Source organism: Oncorhynchus tshawytscha, unplaced genomic scaffold (genome assembly GCF_018296145.1).
Source record: "Oncorhynchus tshawytscha isolate Ot180627B unplaced genomic scaffold, Otsh_v2.0 Un_contig_7271_pilon_pilon, whole genome shotgun sequence".
Lineage (NCBI taxonomy): Eukaryota > Metazoa > Chordata > Actinopteri > Salmoniformes > Salmonidae > Oncorhynchus > Oncorhynchus tshawytscha.
Genome location: NW_024609369.1, coordinates 27,065 through 53,237, shown reverse-complemented (window position 1 = coordinate 53,237; position 26,173 = coordinate 27,065). Strand labels below are relative to the sequence as shown.

Below are 26,173 nucleotides of genomic sequence, written 5' to 3'. Positions count from 1 at the left end.
AGGAGATGGCCGTACATAGCTGAGAGACATGTCCAAGTCAGTTTTTCAAACACGGTTTTCTTGTACTGTACTGAGGTAAGGTTTTAGTTCATGAGAACAACAAGGAGGAGTTCTAGTGTAATACAACACTGCCTTAATCCAGAATCATATAGACCTATCAATCTACTAAACACTGATCTCAAAACAGGTCACAAAATGAAAGAGGAAGTAAAAATCTGTTTGCTATGAATTTGTCAAACTGCATTAATATCACTCTGTTTCTATGTGAAGGAAAAGCATTTACAATTTGGAAGCTATTTTCAGTTATCTAAGTACACAAGCAATTATGGTCATTTTGGTTTCCTCTGATTTCAATGCATGTTTGTTTTTTCTTACTATCTTTATGCTCTGATGATGTGTTCCTGCGATCCGGTTTAAATTATATCTTTTTTTTAATGATATAACGTGTTAATCAATAGGCACTGAAATGCGTCTTAGTGATTGATTTGAAAGCTAGGCACATGTCTGCCTGATTCATCCACAGAGAAACAGACCAGGAGAAGATGACACTACAGCCTTCCTCTTCTGTCCATCAAGGGGGTCTCCTTTATAATCTTCAGTATCTCACAATCTGACACCAACTTCCCTTTAGTTTTCCTTTTGGACTTCCTGGATTTCCAAGTGGACGGAGCAGTAACATGTTTGCCACTTGTTAAAGTTGTTAAGTCTCGTTTCTTCTTCTTTTTGTTACTGTCACCTGCTTCACCATGTCCAGTTCTTTACTGTGTGAGGGTTAGAAAAATACACCAATCCATCCATCCAATTCCCATCCAAACTCTGAGTAGGTCAACAGACTGCCATAATGAAGCTCTTGCAGTAATCCAAAATTGCTGGAAAGGCGTGTTCTGCTGCTGCTGCCTTAGCCTGCCCTCTGTGCCCTTTTCCTGAGGTGGGAGAACCTACCACGGTAGGGGACCAACACTAAGGTGGGAGAACCTACCATGGTAGAGGACCAACACTAAGGTGGGAGAACCTACCACGGTAGGGTACCAACACTAAGGTGGGAGAACCTACCATGGTAGAGGACCAACACTAAGGTGGGAGAACCTACCACGGTAGGGGACCAACACTAAGGTGGGAGAACCTACCACGGTAGGGTACCAACACTAAGGTGGGAGAACCTACCACGGTAGGGGACCAACACTAAGGTGGGAGAACCTACCACGGGGGTAGAGAACCTACCACGGTAGGGGACCAACACTAAGGTGGGAGAACCTACCACGGTAGGGGACCAACACTAAGGTGGGAGAACCTACCACGGTAGGGTACCAACACTAAGGTGGGAGAACCTACCACGGTAGGGGACCAACACTAAGGTGGGAGAACCTACCACGGTAGGGGACCAACACTAAGGTGGGAGAACCTACCACGGTAGGGGACCAACACTAAGGTGGGAGAATCTACCACGGTAGGGGACCAACACTAAGGTGGGAGAACCTACCACGGTAGGGTACCAACACTAAGGTGGGAGAACCTACCACGGTAGGGGACCAACACTAAGGTGGGAGAACCTACCACGGCAGGGAACCAACACCGCATCTGTTGCGACCACCTCAACCTATGTACAGAAGGGAAAAGGTGGATCTTACTTTAGTTAACCTGAGTTCTAGTTTGTTACTGTACCTTAGCACTTGGCCGTACTACACCTGACCATGCAGGGAGATAGCAACCAGGTTGGGGAGGACACGACAGACACTTGCTGTGTTGTGCTGTAATGAATGAATGGCTGGATGGTGGGGAAGGAGTGTTACGGTTTTGTATTGTTGCCTAGCAATGAGAGCGCAGAGGGAACAAGAGAGAACATACATTCATTTCACAGGCAGGCGCAGGCAGAGTGGAGTCTTTGGGCACATGCTTTGTCCCGGAAAGCCGCACGGCCTCCCTACGTGTCCAGGCATCCAGCAGGTTTCCTCTTGGCTTTGCGTGCGTATAGGAAGTACATTGTGTGTCCTGTGGTGATGAACAGTACAGAGATGATGACCAGGATGCCAAAGTGCTGGGGCTGTGGAGCAGAGATGACCATGATGAAGTGGAGAAGGTCCATCAAGTAGTTCATGGAGCTCTGGACCCCGTTGACCACACCACGTTCTGACTCACAGATGTTCTCCTGAAGCAGCTGGGTCACGGTCAGGTCAAAGGACCACAGACCTGGAACACACAGGATACACAGACAGTCAGTGGTTGCTTTGGTCTATACAGATAGACTACTACACTATGATCTATACAGATAGACTACTACACTATGGTATATACAGATTGACCACTATACTATAGTCTATACAGATAGACTACTAGACTATGGTCTATACAGATAGACTACTAGACTATGGTTTATACAGATTGACCACTATACTATAGTCTATACAGATAGACTACTAGACTATGATCTATACAGATAGACTACTACACTATGGTCTATATAGATAGACTACTAGACTATGATCCATACAGATTAACCACTATACTATACTATACTGGAACGAATTGCAAACATCTCTGAAGCTGGAGACTCACATCTCCCTCACTAGCTTTAAGCACCAGCTGTCAGAGCATTTTACAGATCACTGCACCTGTACTTAGCCTATCTGTAAACAGCCCATCTATCTACCTACCTCATCCCCATACTGGTATTTATTTATTTATTTTGCTCCTTTGCACCCCAGTATCTCTACCTGCACATTCATCTTCTGCCAATCTACCATTCCAGTGTTTAATTGCTATATTGTAATTACTTCGCCACCATGGCCTATTTATTTCCTTAACTTACCTCATTTGCACTCACTGTATATAGACTTTTTGTTTTCTTTTTTTCTACTCTATTATTGACTATGTTTTGTTTATTCCATGTGTAACTCTGTGTTGTTCTATGTGTCGAATATCTACGCTTTATCTTGACCAGGTCGCAGTTGCAAATGAGAACTTGTTCTCAACTAGCCTACCTGGTTAAATAAAGGTTAAATAAAAATAAATAAATAAAAACTATAGTCTATATAGATAGACCACTATACTGTAGTCTATATAGATAGACCCCCACACTGTGTCATCAAAACTGGTAAAAATATTCTGGTATAATACAAAAATGATTATCTTCCAACACTATTTGAACTAATTTACAGTTGAGTTTCAAAAGAACTGAATACCCACAGCCTATGTTAGAAACATGCATAATACAGTTGCTATTGTTAAGCTGTGGATCAGCAACTCAATCCAATTGTGAAGGGCCTGTGTCTGCTCGTCCCTCTTACTCACCGATGCGTGCTGTGATGACCCCCAAGAACAGCAGGATTATAGAGATGTAGGAGTCTGGCTCCATGCCTGATGGCATATTCTCAAACAGCACCGTGTTGTTGGTCCAGTGGATGGACGAGCGGTCGGGCAGCAGCGGCTGATTAATGCCACCCCGCATCGGGTAGGTGTGTTTCTGCCTCTGGCCCTCCACCATCCCCCCGGCCGCCGACAACGTTGAGTTGGCGTTGGCGTCCAGGATGGGCCTGAGCATGCGGAGGTCCATGGGGCTGCCGGGGGCGAACACAGAACACACACACAGCAGCAGACAGCAAAGATGGAGACAGCTGGAGATGATGCCTGTGTTGACTAAACCGTAAGCCTTCCTCAGCTTGGTGAACATGATGGTGCCCATGAGGCCTGTTATAGCCGAGACCCCCATCAGCAGACTGAGCAGGGAGCCACTGATGCCCTGGGTGTAGGCGTAGCCCGTGGTGATGCAGTCGAAGCCCAGGACGGTTGTGTAGAGGAAGGCCAGGCCCATCCCAGCCAGGAAGACATCCTGGCGGTAGTAGGCCCTCCAGCCGTCCTTACAGGTGCTCAGCAGCCAGCGGAAGCGTCCAAAACACAGAGGCAGGTTGGTGATCTCCTTGAGGTTCAGGCTCATGTCGTCATCACTGAGGCCCGGGGCTGATGTCACCACCTCACTATGCTCTACTGAGAGGGAGAGGACAAGCATAAGTCAAGCTACTAACAATGATCTACTGAGAGGACAAGCATCAGTCAAGCTACTAACAATGATCTACTGAGAGGACAAGCATCAGTCATGCTACTAACAATGATCTACTGAGAGGACAAGCATCAGTCAAGCTACTAACAATGATCTACTGAGAGGACAAGCATCAGTCAAGCTACTAACAATGATCTACTGAGAGGACAAGCATCAGTCAAGCTACTAACAATGATCTACTGAGAGGACCAGCATCAGTTAAGCTACTAACAATGATCTACTGAGAGGGAGAGGACAAGCATCAGTAATGATACTAACAATGCTCTACTGAGAGGACAAGCATCAGTCATGCTACTAACAATGCTCTACTGAGAGGGTGAGGACAAGCATCAGTCATGATACTAACAACGATCTACTGAGAGGACAAGCATCAGTCAAGCTACTAACAATGATCTACTGAGAGGACAAGCATCAGTCAAGCTACTAACAATGATCTACTGAGAGGACAAGCATCAGTCATGCTACTAACAATGATCTACTGAGAGGACAAGCATCAGTCAAGCTACTAACAATGATCTACTGAGAGGACAAGCATCAGTCATGCTACTAACAATGATCTACTGAGAGGGAGAGGACAAGCATCAGTCAAGCTACTAACAATGATCTACTGAGAGGACAAGCATCAGTCAAGCTACTAACAATGATCTACTGAGAGGGAGAGGACAAGCATCAGTCATGCTACTAACAATGATCTATTGAGAGGACAAGCATCAGTCATGCTACTAACAATACTCTACTGAGAGGACAAGCATCAGTCATGCTACTAACAATGATCTACTGAGAGGACAAGCATCAGTCATCCTACTAACAATGATCTACTGAGAGGAGAGGACAAGCATCAGTCATGCTACTAACAATGATCTACTGAGAGGACAGGAACTGACTAACAATGATCTATTGAGAGGACAAGCATCAGTCATGCTACTAACAATGATCTACTGAGAGGACAAGCATCAGACAGAGCTACTAACAATGATCTATTGAGAGGACAAGCATCAGTCATGCTACTAACAATGATCTATTGAGAGGACAAGCATCAGTCATGCTACTAACAATGATCTATTGAGAGGACAAGCATCAGTCATGCTACTAACAATACTCTACTGAGAGGACAAGCATCAGTCATGCTACTAACAATGATCTATTGAGAGGACAAGCATCAGTCATGCTACTAACAATGATCTATTGAGAGGACAAGCATCAGTCATGCTACTAACAATGATCTATTGAGAGGACAAGCATCAGTCATGCTACTAACAATACTCTACTGAGAGGACAAGCATCAGTCATGCTTCTAACAATACTCTACTGACAATTGTAGCTGGAAACAGCCGATTTCATTCAATTTTACTGTAAAGTAAAGCTATGCTTCACTGTAAAGTTGGATGAAACAGGTTAGAAGATCCACTATACTTTACCAACTCAACTACTGAAGTAGTCACACAGTGACCAGGACAACAGGACACTGACCTTGTGACCCCCCCCTCTCCACCAGTCCCTCCGTCCTCTCTGCTGGTCTCTCCAGGGAGGCCTGGCCGTCCTCGGGCGCAGGTGGTTTGACGGACAGCGCCGGAACAATGCGGTAGACCCGGGACAGAAAGATAAACTCCACGATGAGGGACACCAGGTTCCAGCCCAGGATGAAACCGCAGCCGATCACGTTGGAGGCCAGGGTCATGACCTGTCCCACCGCCAGCGGTGCCAGGATGTTGGTCACCTGATCGATGCGCCGCATGGTAGCATTCATCCCTTCAGATGAGAATCAACCAAAAGGTACAGGGTTTAGTTTGGTTGTGGTGATATGGTATCTGTGTTACCAGCTTTACTAATGGCTACATTATCAAACTGCCTCTATTGTAATGCATGTGATACATCCTAGATAAACTAAATACATAGAGTGTCTGATAACCTTGAAGTGCTTTAACCAGCAGCCAGTTCAGCAGCTGAAACAGAAACAACAATCCCTGGTTATGTAATAGCGTGTGGCAGGTCTGCCAGTCTCACCAGCGAGGTGCCCCCGGTTGTATCCAGTGATAACCACAATCCAGTCCCTCTGGATGGCGATGGTCAGCGCTGTGCTTGCTAGGTTAGCCACATCTGCCAGGACGATCACCACCGTATAACAAACCACCTTGTGTAAGTTTTGTGATGCAACACGTTACTACGCATGACAGCACAGAGCAGCAGGAGGCTCAGAACAGCAGCAGCAACAACATGGACACAGAACAGTGCAGGTGAAACAGCAGTTTGCAATAATATATCTTGCCTGATTCTCAACAGACCTGGGTTTAAATAGTATTCATTTTCTTTCAAGTACATTGAGCGTTTGATGGAGCATGCCTGGAGCACTGGATGGGTGGGGTTTGTCATTTTAGGACTATTCCATTGGTTCCATTGCACCAGGCAAACTCAATCAAGTGCAGATAAAGTCTTTGAAAGGGTACAAATACTATTTCAATCCATACTATTTCCAAAACATACTGTTGGTTCACATCATGAGAGTTTAGACAGTATGGGAGAGAAAATGAAAAATATACTCACAGTTAACCAGCCATCCCAAATGCTCTCAATCCACTGTTTATATAAGAAGACCAACATCAGCACAATGCTACACACCGTCACTGAAATGTTCTGAACCAACAAGGATGCATGCGCCACTAAAACCAAGGAGGGAGAAGAAACTAAGACTCTAAAATATTCTGGGACAATGCATTTCAGAGAACCATAAAGACTTCTACAGAACCATAAATGTATCATTGGTCTTAAAGGGGCATTCTGCAGTTGCCATAGTACATTCATTTTTGGACTTTTAAAGTAATGATATATAGCCATTGATTCTAAAATAATATTACTTATAAATGACTCATGAGCTTAGATCATCTGTTGTACCCCATTAGATCCCCAAATATACACTTGTTTTACTTTGTAATTGTAAACTAACTCTGTATAGCTTAAAAAACATGAATAAATCTATAATGTTCATCTCATGGATGGTCAGTACTTGCATCCATAGCTCTATCTATGAAGTTGTGAGTGGTTACATTTATCCAGCCAAATCCCTCAGCAATTTACCAAAATAGTGGTAGGATGCAACTTTGTTACTGTTTGAACTGCAGAGTGCCCATGTGAGGCAGAGAGGCAGGCAATTAGGACTGTGTCCCAAATAGCATCCTATTCCCTATTATATTGCAGTACCTTTAGGGTGCCATTTGGGACTAGATGTCAGTCCCTATAGCTGTAAATATAAATTATTGTTGGTCTAACCTTTGTTCCTGGGGTTGCGGTCAACCCAGTCCCCAATCAACGCCCCTAACAGCAGCACTGACCCCGCCACCACCAAGCCGAATATTGCGGTCAGCAGCAGGTTACGTCCATACAGCTCGATCAGGAACACCGAAATGGCAAAGTGCCACATACGGTCACCCTATTAGAAAGACAAATAGTCATCGTGACGGAGAAGAACGTTTTCAGCTTTTGGCTTTTAGCTCTTTCCTCTTTCTAGGGGTAAAGGGCTTAAAGAGAAATGTAAAGTATGTCCATCTTTCATTGATTTGCAAGACACTACCAGGTTGATGACATAAACCTTATAGTGTCCAGCCGGTATGGCTTTGTAGCTCCCTTACCCATTGTTGTTACATGAAAAGGCTTCTTACCCACATGGACAGTGCCCCACTGACGTAGATCAGGAATTTAGGGCCCCTGAGGTAGATGAGGGCTGACCCTGGTGAGTATGTTCAGCAGAGACACACAGTAACATGAACAATAACCAGAGATAACATCATTATGAGTCTACAGGACACATTCTGCATCTATAGCTGGAAAACATTAAGCACTGGGCATCAGAGTATGTTTGAACATATTTAGGACCAGGATGTGTTCTGATCAGAAAACAAAAGCATTAAGTTGCTCTTATACCTAACACTTTACATTAAGTTATCTTACACCTACTGTAACACGTTACATTAAGTTGCTCTTATACTTAACACGTTACATTAAGTAGCTCTTATGCCTAGCACTTTACATTAAGCAGCTCTTACAACTAAACACTACATTAAGTTGCTCTTATACCTAACATTTTACATTAAGTAGATCGTACACCTAAAACTTTACATTAAGTAGCTCTTATACCTAACACTTTACATTAAGTTACTCTAACACCTAACACTTTACATTAAGTAGCTCGTACACCTAACACTTTACATTAAGTAGCTCTTACACCTAACACTTTACATTAAGTAGCTCGTACACCTAACACTTTACATTAAGTAGCTCTTACACCTAACACTTTACATTAAGTTACTCTAACACCTAACACTTTACATTAAGTAGATCGTACACCTAAAACTTTACATTAAGTAGCTCTTATACCTAACACTTTACATTAAGTTACTCTAACACCTAACACTTTACATTAAGTAGCTCGTACACCTAACACTTTACATTAAGTAGCTTGTACACCTAACACTTTACATTAAGTTACTCTAACACCTAACACTTTACATTAAGTTACTCTAACACCTAACACTTTACATTAAGTTACTCTAACACCTAACACTTTACATTAAGTTACTCTAACACCTAACACTTTACATTAAGTAGCTCATACACCTAACACTTTACATTAAGTTACTCTAACACCTAACACTTTACATTAAGTAGCTCGTACACCTAACACTTTACATTAAGTTACTCTAACACCTAACACTTTACATTAAGTAGCTCATACACCTAACACTTTCCATTAAGATACTCTAACACCTAACACTTTACATTAAGTTACTCTAACACCTAACACTTTACGTTTAGTGGCTCATACACCTAACACTTTACATTAAGTTACTCTAACACCTAACACTTTCCATTAAGATACTCTAACACCTAACACTTTACATTAAGTTACTCTAACACCTAACACTTTACGTTTAGTGGCTCATACACCTAACACTTTACATTAAGTTACTCTAACACCTAACACTTTACATTAAGTTACTTTAACACCTAACACTTTACATTAAGTAGCTCGTACACCTAACACTTTACATTAAGTTGCTCTTACACCTAGCACTTTATATTGAATTGCTCTAATACCTATATAAATGTAACACTGTGGTTCCGACAATCACAAGGTGTTGATACATCATCATTAAGTAATAGCTGTGTAGTTGTATTGTCCGGTCATGAGGTCAGGGTAAACTCCTGGTCATCTCTCTCTCTCCACTCCCGCAATAGACAAGCTGACCTGATGTACTCCTGGCCTTCCTGGCCCGAGCCTCCCTGATGTCATCAGACTCAAGCTCCACCACCACCCCTCCACACTGGGCTGCGTCTGCTCGCAGGGACATTGCCTGTACAGAGTCCAAACCAAGTCACCAGTAAGGGGTCAGAGGTCATACAACTACTGTACAAGAATCCAGAAGGGTCTTGTCAACTTAATGGAACTAGTAGAGTTAAGAATGGGCCTGCTCAACTCAACTGAACTTGAACATACAGTTGAAGTCGAAAGTTTACATTTACAGTTTACGTTTACATACAAATACATTTAAACAGTCTTTCACAATTCCTGACATTTAATCCTAGTGAAAATGTCCTTCCTTAGGTCAGTTAGGATCACCACTTTATTTTAAGAATGTGAAATGTCAGAATAATAGTAGAGATTTATTTCAGCTTTTATTTCTTTCATCACATTCCCAGTCGGTCAGAAGTTTACATACACTCAATTAGTATTTGGTCGCATTGCCTTATAAAGGTTTAACTTGGATCAAACGTTTCGGGTAGCCTTCCACAAGCTTCCCACAATAAGTTGGGTGAATGTTGGTCCATTCATCCTGACAGAGCTGGTGTAACTGAGTCAGGTTTGTGGGCCTCCTTGCTTGCACACGCTTTTTCAGTTCTGCCCACAAATTTCTATAGGATTGAGGTCAGGACTTCGTGATGACCACTCCAATACCTTGACTTTGTTGTCCTTAAGCCATTTTGCCACAACTTTGGAAGTATGCTTGAGGTCATTGTCCATTTGGGAGACCCATTTGGGACCAAGCTTTAACTTCCTGACTGTCTTGTGTCTTGAGATGTTGCTTCAACATATCCACATCATTTTCCTCCCTCGTGATGCCATGTATTTTGTGAAGTGCACCAGTCCCTCCTGCAGTAAAGCACCCCCACAACATGATGCTGCCACCCCCGTGCTTCACGGTTGGGATGGTATTCTTCGGCTTGCAAGCATCCCTCTTTTTCCTCCAAATATAACGATGGTCATTATGGCCAAACAGTTCTATTTTTGTTTCATCAGACCAGAGGACAATTCTCCAAAAAGTATGATCTTTGTCCCCATGTGCAGTTGCAAACCGTAGTCTAGCTTTTTTTTATGGTAGTTTTGGAACAGTGGCTTCTTTCTTGCTGAGCTGCCTTTCAGGTTATGTTAATATAGGACTCGTTTTACTGTGGATATAGATACTTTTGAACTTGTTTCCTCCAGCGTCTTCACAAGGTCCTTTGCTGTTGTTCTGGGATTGATTTTCACACCAAAGTACGTTCATCTCTAGGAGACAGAACGCGTCTCCTTCCTGAGCGGTATGACGGCTGCGTGGTCGCATGGTGTGTAATATACTTGCTTACTATTGTTTGTACAGGTGAATGTGGTACCTTCAGACGTTTGGAAATTTCTCCCAAGGATGAACCAGACTTGTGAAGGTCTACAATTTTTTTTCTCAGGTCTTGGCTGATTTCTTTTGATTTAACCATGTTGTCAGGCAAAGAAGCACTGAGTTTGAAGGTAGGCCTTGGAATACATCCACAGGTACACCTCCAATTGACTCAAATGATGTCAATTAGCCTATCAGAAGCTTCTAAAGCCATGACATCATTTTCTAGAATTTTCCAAGCTGTTTAAAGGCACCTTCAACTTGGTGTATGTAAACTTCTGACCTACTGGAATTGTGATACAGTGAATTATAAGTGAAAGAATCTGCCTGTAAACAATTGTTGGAAAAATTACTTGTCATGCAAATTATAGTTTGTTAATAAGAAATGTGTGGAGTGGTTGAAAACAACTTTTAATGACTCCAACCTAAGTGTATGTAAACTTCCGACTGTAACTAGTATTATTAAGAATGGGTCTACTCAACTCAATAGAATTAGTAGTATTAAGAATGGGTCTACCCAACTCAACAGAACTAGTAGTATTATGAATGGGTCTACTCAACTCAATAGATCTAGTATTATTAAGAATGGGTCTACTCAACTCAATAGAATTAGTAGTATTAAGAATGGGTCTACCCAACTCAATAAAACTAGTAGTATTAAGAATGGGTCTACCCAACTCAATAAAACTAGTAGTATTAAGAATGGGTCTACTCAACTCAATAGAACAAGTAGTATTAAGAATGGGTCTACTCAACTCAATAGAACTAGTAGTATTAAGAATGGATCTACTCAACTCAATAGAACTAGTAGTATTAAGAATGGATCTACTCAACTCAATAGAACTAGTAGTATTAAGAATGGGTCTACTCAACTCAATAGAACTAGTAGTATTAAGAATGGGTCTACTCAACTCAATAGAACTAGTAGTACTAAGAATGGATCTACTCAACGCAATAGAACTAGAATAGAACTAGTAGTATTAAGAATGGGTCTACTCAACTCAATAGATCTAGTATTATTAAGAATGGGTCTACTCAACTCAATAGAACTAGTAGTATTAAGAATGGATCAACTCAACGTAATAGATCTAGTATTATTAAGAATGGATCTACTCAACTCAATAGAACTAGTAGTATTAAGAATGAGTCTACTCAACTCAATAGAACTAGTAGTATTAAGAATGGGTCTACTCAACTCAATAGAACTAGTAGTATTAAGAATGGGTCTACTCAACTCAATAGAACTAGTAGTATTAAGAATGGGTCTACTCAACTCAATAGAACTAGTAGTATTAAGAATGGATCTACTCAACTCAATAGAATTAGTAGTATTAAGAATGGATCTACTCAACTCAATAGAACTAGTAGTATTAAGAATGAGTCTACTCAACTCAATAGAACTAGTAGTATTAAGAATGGGTCTACTCAACTCAATAGAACTAGTAGTATTAAGAATGGGTCTACTCAACTCAATAGAACTAGTAGTATTAAGAATGGGTCTACTCAACTCAATAGATCTAGTATTATTAAGAATGGGTCGACTCAACCCAATAGTCTGTTTAATAAAGGTATGTGGGTGCATTTCAGAGTCCTAAGGACATTCACTAGTAATAGAAAACCCCAAACTCATTGAACATATTCTTTAGAACACGTGTCAAACTAATTCCATGGAGGGCCGAGTGTCTGCAGGTTTTCACTCCTCCCTTGTACTTGATTGAGGAATTAAGGTCACTAATCAGTAAGGAACTCCCCTCATCTGGTTATCTAGGTCTTAATTGAAAGGAAAACCAAAAATCAGCAGACTCTAGGCTCTCCATGGAATGAGTTTGACACCCCTGCTTTAGAAGTTCAATTCCTTTTAACATCACATCAACATTTAAATGACAGATTTAAGAAAGGTTTGTTGACATGAAGTTAAAGGGCATCTTATTAAGACTCAACCATGTCTAACATGTTCATCTGTTGAAGTCAGTATCTGGTTGCATTTGACCAGATCAGATTATGTTCAGTGACAGACACCGGATGGATTCTGATTCATAAACCCTCATGTTAATTATCTTAGTGCCACTAGTCTTCACATCTTGTACCTTATCCTTTATATCTCAGAAACCATCTCAGATAAACGTATCTCAGACAAAATATTGTCAACCAGAAAGTACATCACACCGCAAATGTTGTTCTCAAATTAATTGTGCTTTGCTCATCTGAAATGAATTCAAATAGTATTTCAGTGTTATTGAACATGACTTGCAGTTCAGATTCTGAGGCCTACATATAAGATGGCTCCCATAGGTCATCAGGTCAAATCATCTGCAGCAGGGTACACATTCTGTTTACCTCAAATCTGGCAATAACATACTCTACCTCAGGAAGACAGGAACACACATTTTAAACACACATTTTAAACACAATTTAAAGCCCTGAAAACAAATACATTTGAGCATTTCTAGCACTGTGCATCGATGTGCTGCTTCAATGTGCACTAACTGCAGAGCAAAACCAAGCCAAAACTTCCAATCCTACATGTAAAAAAAAAAATATTGACACATCTCAAGACATTTCTCAAACAATCCCAACATCACCTTGGCTCTGATGTTAGGGTGAATCCTTGCTGGTGCTCCTTGATGAGGTGTCTTTTGCCATGTATCCTACATGGAGATGCTCCTCTTTCCGGAGAGCTGGAATTCAAGCTATAGTAGTATAAAAGGCTTGATAGAATCAGTGTGTAAAAATGCACCATTGTATGAAAGTGCCAGAAAAGCAGAACGAGGGACAACAAAAGCAGCCAGAGTATTCCAAAGCACGTGACAATGAGGGGACAATATCTCTGTCCCCCCGCACCACAGAAAGGATAACCGTGTCACTCGTATGACACATGCACACACAGACAAAAACCCACACACAGACGCACACGCGCACACAAGAGACCAATTGAGTTCTGACAAAACTAGACCAGTGATAACATGAAACCATAACAAATAACGCAAAAGTCCTTTACAGTATGTAAGTTATACGGAACAACAATATAAACAGGAAATGTAAAAGTCTTTATCCCATGTTTCATTAGCTAAAATAAAAGATCCCGGAAATGTTCCATACTCCCAAAAATCGTATTTCTTTCAAATTTTGTGCAGAAATGTGAGCATTTCTCCTTTACCAAAATAATCCATCCACCTGACAGGTGTGACATATCAATAATCTGATAAAACAGCATGATCATTACACATTACACATCTTCATTATGGCAAATATTGGCACATCAAACAGAGGATGTAAAGAGCTTTCCGTATTTAGTTCCGTTCTGTGTCTTTATTTACAGTAGATACAGTCGGCCTCTGTCTTTCCACATGGACAGAATTGTGCAGTGATGAACTAGGCTGCCTACTGGTCCTCTTGCATCAGTCTCACCAATAACAAGCCCCACATGCCATGCAAAAAGCAGGAAGCTGTGGGAGTAAAAAATAGTGATCTAACACTGTTGAACCATAACAATTAAATAAGTTTTATTTCCTTAAAATGAACCTATCAATTTGATCAATATCATTGGCCTTCTGATCATGTAGCAATGAGTAATTATGTTTTGAAAGCGAGAAGGTAATTAAAAACTGAAAGGGATAAATAATTCCACAGAAAGATTATGATAGTGAGTGTTGTTTTACTGTAGAGGGCAGGTCAAAATTATGACCCTGAATTGACCACCAAGTACCCTGTTGGGAATGTGTGTGTGTGTGTGTGTGTGTGTGTGTGTGTGTGTGTGTGTGTGTGTGTGTGTGTGTGTGTGTGTGTGTGTGTGTGTGTGTGTGTGTGTGTGTGTGTGTGTGTGTGTGTGTGTGTATCAGAGGAGTTGGGTACTGCAGAAGACACACTTCTTCTTCTTCTTCGTTGTTCTACATGTCTCCGAACTTAAGTGTCATTCTAAAAGGGGGTTATGATTGCCTCTGTCCATGACACGTTTCTTCAGGAAGAGGGTGAATCTGTAGAGGGCCACTAGAGGGATGGAGACACAGGGGAGAGCAGACAGCATCACACAGCAGACACACAGAGGGATAGGGCTGCAACTCAGCCATGGTGAAGTGGACCTATTGAAAGGAGAGGATGTTTCTTTACCCAGTTCATCTAAAAATATGTGAAGTTTGCATCGATCATGTTTATTGGATGTAAAATGACTGGATTAAACATTAAGTCAGATCATAATGTATTGTTATCTCTATCTTGTCCTACTCCAGCCTGAAGTGATACAACATTGCAACATGCATCAACATGCAACAAAATATGTCTCTTACATAGTCAGGGTTCCATGCAGCGTAAGTGGGTTGAGTTTCAGCCTGTACAACCACGTAAGCCAGGAAGACCATCAGCAGCATCAGAAGGCTGATCACTCTGCACATGGCCTGAAAATGTTGGGCCTTCGCCCCGTCCTCCACTCCATGTCATCACTGAACCTGAGAACAAAGAAACATTCTCAGATGAGTTGAAGAAAGAAAAACAAAGATTTTATACTATTTTGTTATCTTTGTGCTTGAGATTGAGCTTGTTCAGAAGTGAGATCATTTATAGATGGAAAAAACACAAATTGAGTAGACCTAACTTGTTTATCCCATAGATGTAAACCACAGCGATGATCTCAAAGAAGACTATGATGAGTAGAGGCAGGGATCCTACATAGCTGTTGAAGATCTCCAGACAGTAGTTTCCTGAGCCCATGGTAAAGATCAGAGCCACAGTGAAGGAGGCGAGGCACATCAACTCTAATAAAACAAACAGACAAATACATGATTATCCATGACTGGTTCTATTTTATTACTATCTTCTTAAATATATATTTGTATGTATTTTCTGAATGTATTAAACAGAGAGAGCGAGAGGGGACGACAGAGGGGAATGCTAGAGAGAGTTTGAGTCAAAGGGCAGTAAAGGCCAGATTTGAAACCTATGCTGACACCGGCATTACCGCTAGACCAGCTAGGCCACGACCAGCTAGGCCACCAGATATTAGAAAAGCTGAGAACATTCGGTAGATTGTTTTGGAGTCTGAAGGAGCTTGAATGGTATGTCTATAGCAGTGAAGGCTCTTCAGAGGAGGAAGGGCAGGACCATCTTCCTCAGTAAAACTTCAGATTGTGGCTTTAATCTAAACTTACATTCCCCCATATTGAGTTGCGCAAGAGATGACCCCTTGACACAGTTTAAGTAGGATCAATAGCACAAGTTTAATATACCCAGTGGAGGTTCCTCAGAGGAGGAAGGGGAGGACCGTATTCATGTCACCAAATAATTGATTAAAAGACACTGTTTTGCAATGGTCTACAGTAGCCTCAACAACACTCTGTAGGGTAGCACCATTGTGTAATCGGAGGACAGCTAGCTTCCGTCCTCTTCTGGGTACATTTACTTCAATACAAAACCTAGGAGGCTCTTGGTTCTCTCCCCTTCCATAGACTTACACTGTAATTATGACAACTTCCGGAGGACATCCTCCAAACTGCTCTTGAAGCATGAACTGACATGTTGTCCACCCAATCAAAGGGTCAGAGAATGAATCTAGTTCTGGAAGCATAAGCTACAGCTAGCTAGCACTACAGTTCATAATATGTGGTGAGTAGTTGACTCAAAGAGAGAGAAAGACAATACTTGAACGGTTTTCAACAAATTAATTTCTTCCCAAATGAAGGAGAAGCAAGAGAGAGAGAGAGAGCGAGAGACAGGCTGACTTCGGTCATCAGTTCGGTCGTCCTCCGACACATTTCTGCATCTGGCTTCTGGGTTAAGCAGGCGGGCATTAAGAGTGGCTTGGTGGGTCATGTTTCAGAGGGAGCATGACTCAACTTTCACCTCTCCCAAGCCTGTTGGGTAGTTGCAGCAATGAGACAAGATCGTATTTGGATCACAATTGGATGTCACGAAATTGGGCAGAAAAAGGAGGTAAAAAAACAACTATATACTGTAACTGTAACTAGGGTTGTAAAATTCCAGTAAATTAAGAAAATACCCAGGTTTTCCAGAAATCTTGTTTGGAAGATTGCTTATTAATTTATTTAGCATCCCTGAAACCTATAAAACTGTACACAGATATTTCCAACAAACAATCACATTTCCAAATTGTTAGACAGTAACAGGACACATGGAATTATTACACATGTAACTATTTAAGATCTGGATTTCCTTGATGCCAAACCAGCCCACCTACTCCTCCTAGATTGAGGTCCAAACTCCAATGCTTCCCATGTGGAGCCTCTGTCCAATCACCAGCTCCAAATGCAGCAGGGGAAGGCCCTCAAACACCAATGAGATAAGGGATCAGGAAAGCATCTTTAAAAGCAGACATTTAATCACTTATAATCAGAAAAGCACTAGTAATGTTATATAATATATATACAGGTATATATACAGGTATATTTTTTTGTTGTTGTCAGGGACCATGTACAACATGCCATCCCACCAGATTTAGCTAGATAGCTCATTTTTATCTGTAGTCCCTGGGCAGAATTTATTTTTTAGGTACTTCCTTTGACACCACCTGGTGTAGAGGTCCTGGATGGTAGGCAGCTTAGCCTCAGTGATGTACTGGGCCGTATCCACTACCCTCTGTACAGTAGAAGACACACAATTACCACAACAAACAGTGATTGGATGGAATTTTAATATTTTTGGTACTGGTCAGCCGGGCTAGTAGACCTAAAATTCTACTATCCCGGGTCCTAAATGTCACTCGCCAGTGTGCCAGTTTGGCACATTTTCTACTAGCCCGGTCTGAAAAATACTAGCCTCGGGTTAGCTTAATTTCTATCCATAGTAAACTGGGTTGGACTTGCTAGGTGTTGAAAATTGTACTGTACCAGTCAAAAGTTTGGACACACCTACTCATTCAAGGGTTTTTCTTTATTTTTACTATTTTCTACATTGTAGAATAATAGTGAAGACATCAAAACTATGAAATAGCACATATGGAATCATGTAGTAACCAAAGAAGTGTTAATCAAATCAAAATATATTTTATATTTGAGATTCTTCAAATAGACACCCAAAAAGGGCTATCTTCTGTATTCCACCCCTACCTTGTCACAACACAACTGATTGGCTCAAACTCATTAAGAAGGAAAGAAATTCCACAAATGAACTTTTAACAAGGCACACCAGTTAATTGAAATGCATTCCAGGTGATTACCTCATGAAGCTGGTTGAGAGAATGCAGAGAGTGAGCAAAGCTGTCATCAAGGCAAAAGTGGCTACTTTTGAAGAATCTCAAATATAATATATATTTTGATTTGTTTAACACCTTTTTGCTTACTACATGCTTACCATATGTGTTATTTCATAGTTGTGATGTCTTCACTATTATTCTACAATGTAGAAAGAAAAAAGGAAAAAAAGAAAGAAAAAGACACTTGAATGAGTAGGTGTGTCCAAACGTTTGACTGGTACTGTATATAAATAATAATCCATGTATATATCATAATCAAAATATACAGTAGACAATAAGTTTACGTCAGAGTTTAAATGTCCCTTGGTCCTACAGTTGTGACATCTTAAGAGTTGGAATGTCTTAATGTTCACATGACTGGCCTTCAGCCACTTCTTTTCCTTGAAGCTAGCAAAGGTACTGCACTCTCTCACACAAACATTGAGTGGCTGCTGCCAACACACTGACTCAACTCCAGCCACTTTAATAATGGGAATTGATGGGAAATGATGTAAAATATATCACTAGCCACTTTAAACAATGCTACCTAATATAATGTTTACATACCCTACATTATTCATCTCATATGTACACGTATATACTGTACTCTATATCATCTACTGCATCCTTATGTAATACATGTATCACTAGCCAATTTAACTATGCCACTTTGTTTACATACTCATCTCATATGTATATACTGCACTCAATACCATCTACTGTATCTTGCCTATGCCGCTCTGTACCATCACTCATTCATATATCTTATGTACATATTCTTTATCCCCTTACACTTGTGTGTATAAGACAGTAGTTTTGGAATTGTTAGCTAGATTACTTGTTGGTTATTACTGCATTGTCGGAACTAGAAGCACAAGCATTTCGCTACACTCGCACTAACATCTGCTAACCATGTGTATGTGACAAATAAAACATTTGATTTGATTTGGTTGGCAGGTTGTTCCATAATCTAGACGCTCTGATTGAAAAAGATGTCTGGATACATTTTGTGGACCTAAACCGAGTTGAGCAGTCCCCTCTGGTAGAAGCTCCTGATATTGTCCTTGTATTATGTAACAAGCTGCTTAACTGCTTAAGAGGTGGTGGGGCAAGGTCATGAGTGACCTTAAATAGCAGAGAAGTGTTGGCAAGGCATAAGAAGCTGCCAAAGCTCAGTAGGTTGTATTTCTTAATGTTATTGCAGTGGTGATAGGTATATGATTTTTTGTCCAGTACTTTCAGAGTTAAATTATAGAGCTTTTGAAGTGGTTTCATTGCTGTGATACTAACTTGTGACCAGGTTGTAAAACAGGACGAGAGATGGGATAAAATAACCAAGTGCGTGTACAATTTAGCAGCATCTGTTGACATTTGGTTTCTGATCAATTTGAAATTCACATTGTTGCATTTTGGTGTTCCATATACTTGTTTTATTCGGTTTTTGAAGGAAAGCTCAGTCAATAATTATTCCTAAGTATTTCAAATGTGACATCTCCTTGATCCTCCGCCCCTTTACAGTTAAATCAAAATCAAATGTATTTATAATGCCCTGATGTCATCAGCGGATGTCAAAAAGTGCTGTACAGAAACCCAGCCTAAAACCCCAAACAGCAAGCAATGCAGGTGTAGAAGCACAGTGGCTAGGAAAAACTCCCTAGAAATGCCAAAACCTAGGAAGAAACCTAGAGAGGAACCAGGCTATGAGGGGTGGCCAGTCCTCTTCTGGCTGTGCCGGATGGAGATTATAACAGAACATGGCCAAGATGTTTGAATGTTCATAGATGAATTAAAGTAATAGTAATCACAGTGGTTGTCGAGGGTGCAACAGGTTAACACCTCAGGAGTAAATGTCAGTTGGCTTTTCATAGCCGATCATTCAGCGTATCTCTACCGCTCCTGCAGTCTCTAGAGAGTTGAAAACAGCAGGTCTGGGACAGGTAGTACGTCCGGTGAACAGGTCAGCATTCCATAGCCGCAGGCAGAACACTTGAAACTGGAGCAGCAGCACGACCAGGTGGACTGGGGACAGCAGGTGGACTGGGGACAGCAAGGAGTCATCAGGCCAGGTAGCCCTGAGGCATGGTCCTAGGGCTCAGGTCCTCCGAGAGAGAGAAAGAAAGAAAGAAAGAGTGAAAAAGAGTGAGAGAATTACCTCAGTCACGTCAGGCTGATGGGTCTCACTGTTCCTGATGGAGAAATACATGCGGACAGTTTTCGTTATGTTTAATGTTAGACATGAGTGGTCCAACCAGTCAGCTATTTTATCCATTGCTGCTGTAAGTTTACGAGCAGCCTTTTGCTTTGTCTTGGCATAGACATAGAAGACCATGCCGTCAGCATACATCAGCATTTTGATTTCAGGACATACAAATTGATCCTTGAGGGACCCCGATTGAGCAGTCAGTGGATGTTGAGTTTGATTTTGGTGCATTGTTTTATTTTGGTTAGATAGAATTCCATCCGTCTGTTTGCGCGAGCCGATAGGTTGTGGGATCGGCATTTGAAAATTCGATTACAGGCTCAAAATGGCCAGAAACAAAGAGGCAGAGTTGCAAAGAAAAAGCCATATTTCAGACTGGCCAATAAAAAGAAAAGATTACGATGGGCAAAACGGTCAGCCTCACCTCTGGGTACCATCCCCAATCAAACGGGTAGGTGGAAAGGGTAAATCAGGAACTGGGTACCTTCCCTCCGTCACTCTTCCACTAACCTCACACCCTTTCAGTGTGTTCTAGGCTATCACCCGGTCCAGGCACCCTCGCACTGGAGTCAGATCGAGGATCCTGCGGTGGACAATTGGTTCCGGCGTGCCGTCTCCAGCACGTCGTCCTCCGGCAGAGGGAGCAGGCCGCAGTGGGGCCCCGGTCTTTCATCCCGGTGACAGGGTCTGGCTTTCTACCAAGGACCTGCTCCTCCACCTGCCCTGCCAAAAGCTGAGCCCATGGGTTTGTGGGCCCATTCAAAGTCCTGAGGAGAGTCAATGAGGTGACGTACAGATTACTACTCCCCATCAATTACCGCATCTCACCCTCATTTCATGTATCTCTCCTCAGGCCGGTAGCAGCTGGGCCCTTGGCTAGTGCTGGACCCCACGACGCACCTACCCCTCCCTTGCACGTCGAGGGGGCCCCGGCATACTCCATCCGCAGCCTGTTGGAGGGCTTCTCCAGTACCTGGTTGACTGGGAGGGGTACGGTCCCGAAGATCGGTGCTGGGTTCCGGCACATTACGTCCTGGATCGTTCTCTCATTCGGGACTTCCACAGGCGTCGTCCTGACCAACGCACACAGCGTCTCCGGGGTCGTTACCCGGGGAGGGTACTGTCACACCAGCCTTTGCTTTGGCTCCCCCTTCTGTCCAGCTCAGGCATTCAGCGTAGCTGGCCTTCTAGCTTCTGCCATACCTACTGCTGGCAAACATCCATCACTCATGATGGAAACTATCGGCCTATATCGAATCTTCCATTCCTCTCAAAAATTTTAGAGAAGGCTGTTGCTCAGCAACTCACTGCCTTCCTGAAGACAAACAATGTATACGAAATGCTTCAGTCTGGTTTTAGACCCCATCATAGCACTGAGACGGCACTTGTGAAGGTGGTAAATGACATTTTAATGGCATCGGACCGAGGCTCTGCATCTGTCCTCGTGCTCCTAGACCTTAGTGCCGCTTTTGATACCATCGATCACCACATTCTTTTGGAGAGATTGGAAACCCAAATTGGTCTACACGGACATGTTCTGGCCTGGTTTAGATCTTATCTGTCGGAAAGATATCAGTTTGTCTCTGTGAATGGTTTGTCCTCTGACAAATCAACTGTAAATTTCGGTGTTCCTCAAGGTTCCGTTTTAGGACCACTATTGTTCTCACTATATATTTTACCTCTTGGGGATGTTATTCGAAAACATAATGTAAACTTTCACTGCTATGCGGATGACACACAGCTGTACATTTCAATGAAACATGGTGAAGCCCCAAAATTGCCCTCGCTAGAAGCATGTGTTTCAGACATAAGGAAGTGGATGGCTGCAAACTTTCTACTATTAAACTCGGACAAAACAGAGATGCTTGTTCTAGGTCCCAAGAAACAAAGAGATCTTCTGTTGAATCTGACAATTAATCTTAATGGTTGTACAGTCGTCTCAAATAAAACTGTGAAGGACCTCGGCGTTACTCTGGACCCTGATCTCTCTTTTGAAGAACATATCAAGACCATTTCAAGGACATCTTTTTTCCATCTACGTAACATTGCAAAAATCAGAAACTTTCTGTCCAAAAATGATGCAGAAAAATTAATCCATGCTTTTGTCACTTCTAGGTTAGACTACTGCAATGCTCTATTTTCCGGCTACCCGGATAAAGCACTAAATAAACTTCAGTTAGTGCTAAATACGGCTGCTAGAATCCTGACTAGAACCAAAAAATTTGATCATATTACTCCAGTGCTAGCCTCTCTACACTGGCTTCCTGTCAAAGCAAGGGCTGATTTCAAGGTTTTACTGCTAACCTACAAAGCATTACATGGGCTTGCTCCTACCTATCTCTCTGATTTGGTCCTGCCGTACATACCTACACGTACGCTACGGTCACAAGACGCAGGCCTCCTAATTGTCCCTAGAATTTCTAAGCAAACAGCTGGAGGCAGGGCTTTCTCCTATAGAGCTCCATTTTTATGGAACGGTCTGCCTACCCATGTCAGAGACGCAAACTCGGTCTCAACCTTTAAGTCTTTACTGAAGACTCATCTCTTCAGTGGGTCATATGATTGAGTGTAGTCTGGCCCAGGAGTGGGAAGGTGAACGGAAAGGCTGGAGCAACGGCTGGAGCCCTTGCTGTCTCTGCCTGGCCGGTTCCCCTCTTTCCACTGGGATTCTCTGCCTCTAACCCTATTACGGGGCTGGGTCACTGGCTTACTGGGGCTCTATCTTGCCGTCCCTGGAGGGGGTGCGTCACCTGAGTGGGTTGATTCACTGTTGTGGTCATCCTGTCTGGGTTGGCGCCCCCCTTGGGTTGTGCCGTGGTGGAGATCTTTGTGGGCTATACTCAGCCTTGTCTCAGGATGGTAAGTTGGTGGTTGAAGATATCCCTCTAGTGGTGTGGGGGCTGTGCTTTGGGTGGGGTTATATCCTTCCTGTTTGGCCCTGTCCGGGGGTGTCCTCGGATGGGGCCACAGTGTCTCCTGACCCCTCCTGTCTCAGCCTCCAGTATTTATGCTGCAGTAGTTTATGTGTCGGGGGCTGGGGTCAGTTTGTTATATCTGGAGTACTTCTCCTGTCCTATTCGGTGTCCTGTGTGAATCTAAGTGTGCGTTCTCTAATTCTCTCCTTCTCTCTTTCTTTCTCTCTCTCGGAGGACCTGAGCCCTTGGACCTGAGCTCCAGGACTACCTGACATGATGACTCCTTGCTGTCCCCAGTCCACCTGGCCATGCTGCTGTTCCAGTTTCAACTGACCTGAGCCCTAGGACCATGCCCCAGGACTACCTGACATGATGACTCCTTGCTGTCCCCAGTCCACCTGGCCATGCTGCTGCTCCAGTTTCAACTTCCACCTGACTGTGCTGCTGCTCCAGTTTCAACTGTTCTGCCTTATTATTATTCGACCATGCTGGTCATTTATGAACATTTGAACATCTTGGCCATGTTCTGTTATAATCTCCACCCGGCACAGCCAGAAGAGGACTGGCCACCCCACATAGCCTGGTTCCTCTCTAGGTTTCTTCCTAGGTTTTGGCCTTTCTAGGGAGTTTTTCCTAGCCACCGTGCTTCTACACCTGCATTGCTTGCTGTTTGGGGTTTTAGGCTGGGTTTCTGTACAGCACTTTGAGATATCAGCTGATGTACGAAGGGCTATATAAATAAATTTGATTTGATTTGATTTGATCATCAACCCTGGACTTGTCTCGTCATCATTACACACACCTGGTTCCAATCCCCACTCTATCACTGTATATATACTCCCTCTGCCATTTGTCTTTGTGGATCATTGTAAATGTTACTTGTTTTCCTGAGAGGAATTTCTCCTACTATTCCCTGAGTACTTTATATGCTGCACTTTGGGTTCGCCCTGTGCCTTTTTGTTTATGAAGATAGATTTTGAGCACAACAGCGTTTGGGTTTCGTCCCGCTTTGATCTATGGTCCTTAAATAAATTCAGTAGTTTTAAACCTGCGACTGCCTCCTGCCTACTCCTCTCTACACCACTGACTGTAGATCACTGTAGATCCAGTCTGGATATGGCTTCAACTCCAAATTTGCAAGACAAATTTCCCGAAAGGGACACACAATAAAAATCATTAATATGTACAGTTTTCCTACAAAGAAAGTCTCAGTATGAGTTAGTCTATCAACATGAACTGGAGCAATGCACTGACTTGTGTATCGAACATAACCTGTGAATGTAATCTGGTATTGTCGATTGTGACATCAATATCTTATTGTGTTTTCAATCAGTTTCTACATCTCAAAACTCTGTAGTTTAGCTGCTTATTATGTTTAGAGGGAATATTACAAATTCAGGATACCTTAGGGACTGTGTCATCGAAGTAGAAGACAAAAATAACGAACGTGAAGGGACAGATCAGCCTCCATGAAGGTGGCAGGTAGCCTAGCAGTTAGAGCGTTGCATCAGTAACTGAAAGGTCTCTGGTTCGAATACCCAAGATGAAAACTCTGTCGTTGTGCCCTTGAGCAAGGCACTTAAACTTAATTTTGTCCAGGGATGCCTTACTACTATGGTTTCCCTGTAAAACAGGGAAGAAAAAAGACATTCATTGCATCTATCCGGTGTATGTGACAATAAAACATTATTTTTGATCTGCCAGTAGAAGTTGCAACTGGGCCAGGCTCTGTGGTATAATAAATACATGACAATGGTTATCATTTTGTCATAGTAATCAATGGCATGTTGTATCTAGAACTCCCCTATCAATAGTCCCACCATCTTGAATAATGCAGTTATCCTAGAGATTGGTGAACTGTGTTTTGTGCAGTAGGAACATGCTGTGGGCACTTATGAGGAGATGTCAGGTTTTTCACAGAGAACAGGGATATGCTGAATCCTTAGAATACACAGGGCTGTCCCATGATGCCTATCATAAGCACGCACTCTGTGAGTATCCCTATAAATTATAGGACTTACTAACAGACGACAAGACCACGTTTCTGCGAGGTGCGGCCCATTGGACGAATGATCCCATCTCCTTGGAAACCAAATACCGATCGATGAAAAAGTATCCTACTCAGACGGAAGCAATCATCCCCGAGGGCATCCTGCGAAGCGCACTGTTTCTCATTCAAGACCAACGGACTGACTTCACAATACATCCCCCTGGATCAGAGAAAGAATGAAAACAACTCTAATAGACTGTACCTTCCGGGACTGAGGACGGAGGACTGCGCCAGAGAGAGAAGTGGGACTCACTTCTTTGGCTGTGAGCTATTTTTGGCCTGTTGGCCTCATATCACTACTGTCAAGAGAAGAGGACAATGGACCTTTTATTTCTCCATCACATCCTCAAGGAATCCACTTGGTCAGGCAACATCGGCATTCAAGTACAGGACCTATTGCATTCTTAAATTCCTCTGAAACTGGCGTTGTGTGTGACATATTGGAAGTTATTGAGTAATTGTAAGACGGCTGGTCGAATTTACGAGCCCATGATCAATACTGTCCCGGCATTTTCCACATTCGGATGCTAACTGATTGCCTAGTTCATTGTCTATTCCTGGTTGGGGAAGCTCTCTATAAGGTCACAGTTGTGAAAGAATGTGTTGGTAAACCCCTTTCACATTGTCTCTTTCAATTACTAAGATCAAGTCATTCTCAAAAATCCTGTGAATATTCTGTTGTACTGCCTGACTTGAGTATGGAAGTTCATTCATATCGACCTGTGGAGATTCTCACCTCAATAACTGTGTTGTATCACCATATACCCTGCTTTTATATTGTATCTTTAACTACCTCATTTTCCAACTGATTTAGTCTAGTAAAATAAAACCTTAAATGAATTATTTGTGCCATTGTGTTACTTTACAAGCTATTGAGTTCTTGAGGTTCCAGACACTCGACAACTTCAGAATGAGAACATGGTAAAAATGATTATATTGTTGATAGGATTAACACTGTAACGTTTAATGATAACTAAAAGTCTCTCTATGAGCAACCCTTAATGGTGCCCCTTTCAGATTCGTTTGAACAAGATAACCAGATGAATCAAATAAATCTGATCAATTCGTTATTCCAGTAAATAATCAGTAAATTGTCTGGAATATTTATTAGCCCAAAGTCGCAAGACCAGCAT

At 42.3% G+C, this 26,173-nt stretch overlaps 1 protein-coding gene across 1 annotated transcript; it reads right to left on the bottom strand.

The window, feature by feature from the left end:
* Window positions 1–1,225: 1,225 nt before the first annotated feature.
* si:ch211-254p10.2 (solute carrier family 40 member 1) lies at window positions 1,226–8,129 on the bottom strand. Its single transcript, XM_042315021.1, has 8 exons — window positions 8,123–8,129; window positions 7,708–7,775; window positions 7,319–7,478; window positions 6,596–6,711; window positions 6,059–6,185; window positions 5,525–5,803; window positions 3,289–3,981; window positions 1,226–2,187 (listed from the first exon to the last, which is right to left on the bottom strand). Exons 1-8 carry the CDS (start codon window positions 8,127–8,129, stop codon window positions 1,922–1,924), a joined length of 1,716 nt encoding a protein of 571 aa, XP_042170955.1. The 3' UTR covers window positions 1,226–1,921.
* Between the last annotated feature and the right edge of the window lie 18,044 nt (window positions 8,130–26,173).